Genomic DNA, 7,543 nt, shown 5'->3' on the forward strand with positions numbered 1-7,543 from the left:
GTGCGCAGAGTGGCAGTAACGGGGGATGGAGCAGAGCATGACCCAGAGCAGAAGTGGGACTGGGGCATGATCCAGAGAGGCAGTGGGAGGAGGGGGGTGCAGGGCAGTACCTGTAATGGCAGCAGGGGAGCAGGGAGTGGGGCAGGAACCAAAGTGGCAGAGGGGGAGAGAGCGGGGCAGGACCCAAAGCGATAACTAGATGGGGGAAAGCAGGGCTGGACCCAGAGTAGCAGGCAGAGGCCATGGGGCTGGACATGTGTCTCTATCCCCAACTCCCCCCTGCCCGTCATTCATTCTAGAATATATATAAAAACAAAACACCAAATGTGTGTGTTTGTGTGTGTGTTTGTACATGTTTTGGGTTACTTTTTTATATCCGAAAATTTGGGATTTTTCTTTATCAGAGAAAACCAGGATCCCTGCTTATAGGAAGCATCTATACTTAAGTCACGTGTACTTATATGTTAACTTTAGCTTCTTTCTGTCTGGGAAAAAGACAGCAAGCAGTAAGAAGTGGAAAAGAATCTGTGCATTAAGAAGGAAGCTGGCCTGTCAGGTGCACTAGGTTATACAACATATTCCACTATAACCATTTAAACAACTTCTTATTTTCAAGGTTATTCTGGTGCAAGTTAATCCAGGGGAAGCATTTACAATAAGAAGAGAAGATGGACAGTTTCAGTGCATTACAGGTAAAGCAAATCATATTTTATCTTGCTATTTTCTGATTTAATTTCTGAATAAACAAAAGGCAAGGTATTGTTTCAGGGTGTAACTTTCTGATGCTAGAAAATGGAGAAAGAATTGTAGAAAGGAAATGGCTTATGAGCAGAAGATTGCTCCTGGTATTCGCATATGGCTCTTTTTAAATTTCACTATCATAACGAGTCTGATCTTTTTTTCCTCTTTTGTGAAACTGTGTTCTGCAGAAAAAATTGTTAAAGTCCACAGTACAAATGAGAAAATGCCATAGCAACAATTTTGGTTTTCCTTATTACATGCAAAGCTAACATTAGAAATTAAAGATATAAATCAGCTTTAAGTTATTTATTCTCTAGAAACCAGTTTGATCATTGTTTGCAGGTAAAATATTAATCTTAAGGATTTTTAATGATGAAGAAAATGATCTTTGAATTCTAATATGATAAAAGCCTTTGTCTGTCTGTCTGTCTGTCTGTAATGCTTTATTTGCACTCTGATCAGGTGTCTTGGAGCCAGTCACAATGCTGACTGAAACAACCAATCAGAGTGCTCCAAGAGCGTTCCAGACAGGAGGCGGTGGTGGCGCAGTGGAGCCGCCACCATGATGGTGGGGACAGAGCGGGGGGCACCCCCTGTCCGGGTCCTGCTTCCTGGAGGAGGCGACAGCACAGGGTGCTGGCTGAGGGGGAAACAGTGGGGCAAGCTTCCCCCCACCCTGCTCCTAGGAGGCGATGGCATGGGGTTGTGGGCAGCGGTGCTCCGTCCTCACCTGCCTTCCCGTCATTCCTGACAGGCAATTTGTTAGTAAATAAATAAGAACTGTCCATTCCATTCGGAGAGACTACAGAAAGTTAAAAGTTTCCCATTCCCAGCAGAACCACGGGTCACAATAGGCTATGACTATATAGGCATACATTTCTTAAAGCATCTGCGTTTCTGGTATTAAAATGGCACCTGTCATCCTGGTCTCTCCATGTTTTTCAATGCAAGTATAGTACTGTACTGCTATAAAAGTTGGTACCAAAGAGAGATTAGTCTATAATTTGTATATGTTCTTAGTATTTTCTCTTTACCATTCAAGCACAACTATTATCATATATGGAACACTGTCTTTACAAATGACCTAGTCTCAAGCTTTCATAGTAGTATGTTCAAGTTTGGGAAACAGTAAATTAGAGAAACAAAATCTGATTCTCAGTAGTTTAAGTATCTGTCAGATTCTGACTTCCTATACCAAGCATTGTGATGTCCACTCCATATTCCTTAGTTTAAGTTCTTCCTCAAGCATAACATTGATCATATACAGTACACTGCAATGTAGACAAATATTTGATTTTGTTTGCCACAGTTTTTTAAATTCACATTAATACTTTTGAATTATGTTTGCATAGATTTATAAAATCTACAGATACTTGAATTATGTATAGATGAAGGTGGGGGAAAGTGTTTTCCATAGTTAAGGGGATTAGAACAGGACCAACAGTAAGAGTAATAAGATAATTACAGCAGAAGTCATGGAATGAAATTTAGGGGAGGAAAAATTAGGCTGGGCGGCAGGGGAAAACTTGCCACAGGGCAGGACAGTGTCATTCATATTTCCTCTGGCCCAGGCCCATGCTGTTCAGACCACAGCAGCATCAGGAAACTTACTGGTACTCTCTACCTTTAGTCTTTTATCTTCAGTTAAGTGCTACATGGGAGCCTACAATACAATGTGATTCTCAGCAGCATGCACAATCTTTAACAAAAAATTGGTAAACAGTTTTGGGGCCAGAACCCAAGGCTCCTCTCACATCTGAAGTGAGCACCTCTTATCACAGGATTATAGTCATGCTCCCTCTTGCTTGCTCTCCTGGTCCCATGATTTTTGCACTTTTGTTTGCCCAATGGGCCAACTTCAGTAGGCAGGGTGGGGGGCCTCCATCCTAATTTTACCTGTAGTCTCATGGTTAGAGCAGTCTCCTGAAACGTGGAAGGTATAGGTTTAAGTCCTTCAGGCTGAAGTCCTACAACTGTACTTCCTTGGTCAGCAGCTGAAAAACTGTGGTCCTCAAGGCCATGTTAAATGTTAAAGAGAACTGAGAGATAGTACAAGGAAGCAGGACTAGGGACAGAGGAGAAAAGTTCAAAAAAACAATCTGGTAGAAAAAGTAAAAGAGGTGATTGGTCACAGGAGATGAGAAAAGAAAACCATAGAAGAGGTTAACCATAGGACAGCTGTTGCCAAGGAGTGTCAGCTCCAACAGAAACATTTCAGGCTCTTCAGTCTAGTAAGGAATTAGTAAACTAAAGGAATTTAAGAGGAGTTATTACATGCCCTTGTGAAGAAGTCTAACAGCATACTGGGTTACATTAGTAGGAGCACCGTTAGCAGATTGAGGGAAGTTGATTATTCGGCACTGAGAACACATCTGGAGTATTTTGTCCTGTTTTCTACCCCACACTTCAAAACAGATGTGGACAAATTGGAGAGAGTCTACTGGAGGGCAGTGAAAATGGTTAGGGGGCTGAGGCACCCTAAGGAGGAGAGAGTGAGGGAACTGGGTTTATTTAGTCTGGAGAAAAGAAGACTGAGGGGGGATATAATAACTGCCTTCAACTACCTGAAGGTGGTTACAAAGGGAATGAAGCTAGATGGTTCTCAGTGATGGCAAATAACAGAACAAGGAGCAATAATCAGAGGTTGCACCAAGAGAAGTTTAGGTTAGATATTAGGAAAAACTTTCTCACTAGGAGGGGAGTAAAGCACTAGAATAAGCTACCCTGTGAGGTTATGGAATCTCCATCACAGGAGATTTTTAAGACCTGGCTCAGTAAAGCCTTGGCTGGGATGATCCTGCTTTGAGCTGGGGGGTTGAGCTAGATGACCTCCCAAGGTCCCTTTCAACCCTAATCGTTTATGATTCTGTGATTCTATAAGTACCTTATAGAAATGGGCCAAGGACCATCATAAAAACATAATGGCCTGATATTTCAAACCTGCTGGGCATTTGACTGAGAATAAAATTTAGCCCTGTGCAGAAGGCCAAAACAGGGCTTGTGAGCACTTAGACCCTACTCTGAGGGTGTGAAGAACACACAACTCTTTTGCTGGACTCAGCCTAGGGCTAAATTTCTCCTTTTCCCTGAAGAAACTTTCTCACAATGTTTTCAGTTAAAAGTGTGATCGCGGTACATGGGGGTCCATAAGAAATTTTGAAAATTGACAGTAGCCTGTTGGTCTAAAGTATCTGGGAACAACTGCACAATGTTATACCAGTAGCAAAGTGAACCAGTCTTATACAAAGTGATGATTTAGGTGCCTAGGTTTAGGTAAGAATTTCAGTCTGTGAAATGGAGGAGTGGCTTTTTGGATAGTTCCCTGTCTTCAGTATTCTTAGTGGTGATTAACTCAATCCGAAGTATTTATTTCTCACTTTTAAAATACAAGGAATTTAGGCTCCCAACTTGGGCTTGTGAATCCCACTTCTAGAGCCAGCACCTTTTAATTTTTAATTGCTGTCATACTCAGTGCCATGAGGCCCAACTCCCTTTTTTGGACCCGGGCCTTAGATACTGTTGTTCATCACTAAATATTCTTGAATAATGAACAAGTTCTTTGAGATTGAATCAGTGGACCAAGGGAAACTGCTTCAAAATCACTCTTCAGTTCTCTACAAAGAATATTGTTGTCTTGGAGAAATGGTAACTGTCTCAGCAGTCACTGATGATTAAGATGACCTGTTTCTCATGAACAGCCTGAAATACCCAGCCTGGAAATTACCAGGTAAGGGACTACACACATCTTCACCAAGAACTTGGTTTGCCTATTGCATGTTATATATATGTAATTGGATACAGGTTTTGCAGGTCAACTATACAGTACTAACCCAGTCCTAAAAGTTAGATTCTTTATACCAGTCTGAGACATCACAAGTACGGACTCTTACATATTGAGGAGAGAAGGAGAGACTGCACTTAGCTGTTAATTTCTCTGCTTTAAGATATTTTATGCAAATCCAGACCACTCCTTCCGTGGAGTAATTTGCAAAATACCTTTGTTAAGACTAACTTTAGTTTTGTAATTATAGCTAAACTTCTGTTTTGTTAGTGATGCTTTTAAAACTACAATTGAATTCTGGGGGTTAACAAAGCTTTTACGTGCTATCAAAAATCTTAGCTATTCTGGCTTCATCCGCTGGCTGGGGTGAAATTATACCCTAACTGAAACTCTCTAGATTACTAAAGAAGATTTTAACTAATGTAAATTAATCATTTTTCCCCATCTACTAAAAAAGCGTGTGGTTCTGTTGAATGTTTTGAAATTGCAGTACTGTGTGCCAGAATAGTTGTATAATCAGAAGTATATTGAGGATTCTTAGAAGACCTTAAGGAAAATGTGAACCTCTTCAGAAATCCATGTTTGTTGCACTGTATTTTTTTCCTTCCCTTTTGAGCCACAAATCAGTCAACCTTGAAACTGACAGTTTTGTGGAGTTTATTTGAAACATGCCAGGGTAGAAATTATTTCACAGTACTTGAGGGGAAGATAGAATATCCTGTCATTGAGGTAAAAGTGAATAAAGCGTAATGAACAAGTGTTGTCCAAGAAATTGTTAAGTGTTGTCCAAATACTTTTTTCCATGATTCCTTTATACTAAAATTGCCTAAAATATTTTCCTATTTCCTTTTTTGCAAATCTTCCTCAAATTGGAAGCCCATTGGTCTAGCCGCTTTGTTTACTTCACTTTTTCTTTTGTAGTTTTTTGACACATTACAAAGAATAATAGTCAGGGATCCTGGTTTTCTCTGATTTAAAAAAATCCCCAATTTTCAGTTAAAAAAAGTACCCCAAATCCACATTTTTCCATAATTTAAATGAAACACCACTATATAGAGAGAGTACATTACACTGTAATGTACTGTATACAGTAAAATATCCACTTTCCAGCATTTAACTAACCGGAACTTTCATTAACCAGAATTTCTGGTCAGATGCTGGTGGAGAGGAGGGAAGGTTCACATGCAGCCACCACCACTCTGTGCTGCCACCGCCACCCCCAGCCCCGCACACCCTCCCTCCTGCTCCACGTTATCTGAAACCCCCTGCCAAGGGTTTTCAGATTAGCAGAATTTTTCCATAACCAGCAATCCCCTTACCCCAGGGAAGCTGGAAAACAGAGATTTTACTGTATATATATAGTGGTGTTTCATTTAAATCATGGAAAAATGTGGATTTGGGGTTACTTTTTTAAACTGAAAATTGGGGATTTTTTTTAAATCAGAGAAAACCAGGATCCAGAATAATAATATAAAAAGATCTGACAAACAACCTAAGTGCTCAGTGTTGAACATCTCAAGGAGGCTGCTTTTAATAAAGAGATACAAGATGTTTGAGCACTTTTATCTTTTCAGGCATTTCACCAGATATAGGGTGGGTTTCTAGTATTTATTGTCATCACTACTTGTCTCTGGGGAGTTAAGTTCTGTAAATGGAAAATGTTTGCCCCACATAAAAGAAAAAAGTGGCTAGAGAAGATAGCAGATGTCTGATGCATTTGCTTTGGATAGGGACTATAGTATCTGAACCTGATTTTGTTCATATCAAGCTATTTTCAGAGACACATAGTTAAACTGAAATGATATAAATCCAATTGAAATTAACTGCAATGGGTGAAGTTTTGCTTTAACTTATTTTTTAAAAGTACACAGAAATGAAATCTAAGCTTGTAATTAGCCCAGCTCATAATTCTTCTTGGTCAACAATATAGTGCATCCAGACTAAGTGTCACTGTAAATTTTCTTCAAAGATATATCTGGATGGTGGTAATCTGCTGGTGACCCTGAAATGAGAGCATTAAGTCCTGGCTGGCTTCTTGGAACTGTCCATCAATCCAGTTCCAATTAAATAGGCAAGTCTTTAAGGAAAGAAGATGAGTGCCATTACTTGATCCGGGAGTAGATTCAATTCAGTCAAATTTCATTGGCATCACAAGCTAATACAGTTGTAAAAGTGTGTGTGTGTGTCTGTGTGCCTAGGGACAGATATTGCATATAAACTGGTTTAAGTGATGAGAAAGTGGCTTAAACCTGTAACAGAACATAAGTTCAGTGCACATAAACCAGTTTCAAAATGACTGAAATTGGTTTAAGATAAACCTGGTTGAATGTAGTATCAGACTTAACAGATTTGGTCAAACCATTTTATGCAATGTCTGTCCCAGACCCCTTCCTGGTTTAAGTTAAACCAGAGTCTCCCAGCATCCCAGATGCTTTGCTGGGTGGGCTGGGCTGGGCTGTCTGCTCCAGAGAACAGGGCTGACACCACCTGTCTGCTCCCTAGCCAGAGCTCCTGCAGAGACAGCAGGCACAGCAGGGTCTGCCTGGCTTCCCCCTGTCCCCCTCCTCCCCACAGTGCCCAAGTAAGGATCTCCTCCTTCCTCCCTCCCATCTCCCACAGCATGGACCCTAGCCCCACGGACCCTTGGCATGTGGTATGCTAGCTAATGCTGAGAGCTGTCTGTCTGTGGGTGTCTCCAGTTTCACTGGAACAGGCAGACAGAACAGTGTCCACTTAGGGCTCTTTGGAGCTAATCAACAGGTCAGCTGGGATGTCCCTCCATTCCTTCCTTGGGAAAAGCTGTTTAAGAATATCTTGAACTAATAAGAGAGGCTTTTCTTTCATTGATAGGCTGATAAATGCTGTGTTATCATAGTTTCATAATTTCATAGTTTGTAGGGTCGGAAGGGACCTGAGCAAATCATCTAGTCCAACCTCCTGCCATGGCAGGAAAGAATACTGGGGTCAAATGACCCCAGCAAGATGTTGATCTAACCTCCTCTTAAACACCCCCAGGGTAGG

General features: G+C 40.9%; 1 protein-coding gene across 3 annotated transcripts in view; it reads left to right on the top strand.

Annotated features, from left to right (window-relative positions):
• FNDC3A (fibronectin type III domain containing 3A) overlaps positions 1-7,543 on the top strand; it is a 222,177-nt gene that overhangs the window by 92,786 nt on the left and 121,848 nt on the right. For all 3 annotated transcript variants that reach the window (XM_019529944.1, XM_019529943.1, XM_019529945.1), the window contains one exon: positions 617-692. In XM_019529944.1, the coding sequence (XP_019385489.1) occupies positions 617-692 (76 nt within the window). The remainder of the gene's footprint in view (positions 1-616; positions 693-7,543) is intronic.

Source organism: Crocodylus porosus, unplaced genomic scaffold (assembly GCF_001723895.1).
Source record: "Crocodylus porosus isolate Cpor-Errol unplaced genomic scaffold, CroPor_comp1, whole genome shotgun sequence".
In the NCBI taxonomy this organism is placed as follows: domain Eukaryota; kingdom Metazoa; phylum Chordata; order Crocodylia; family Crocodylidae; genus Crocodylus; species Crocodylus porosus.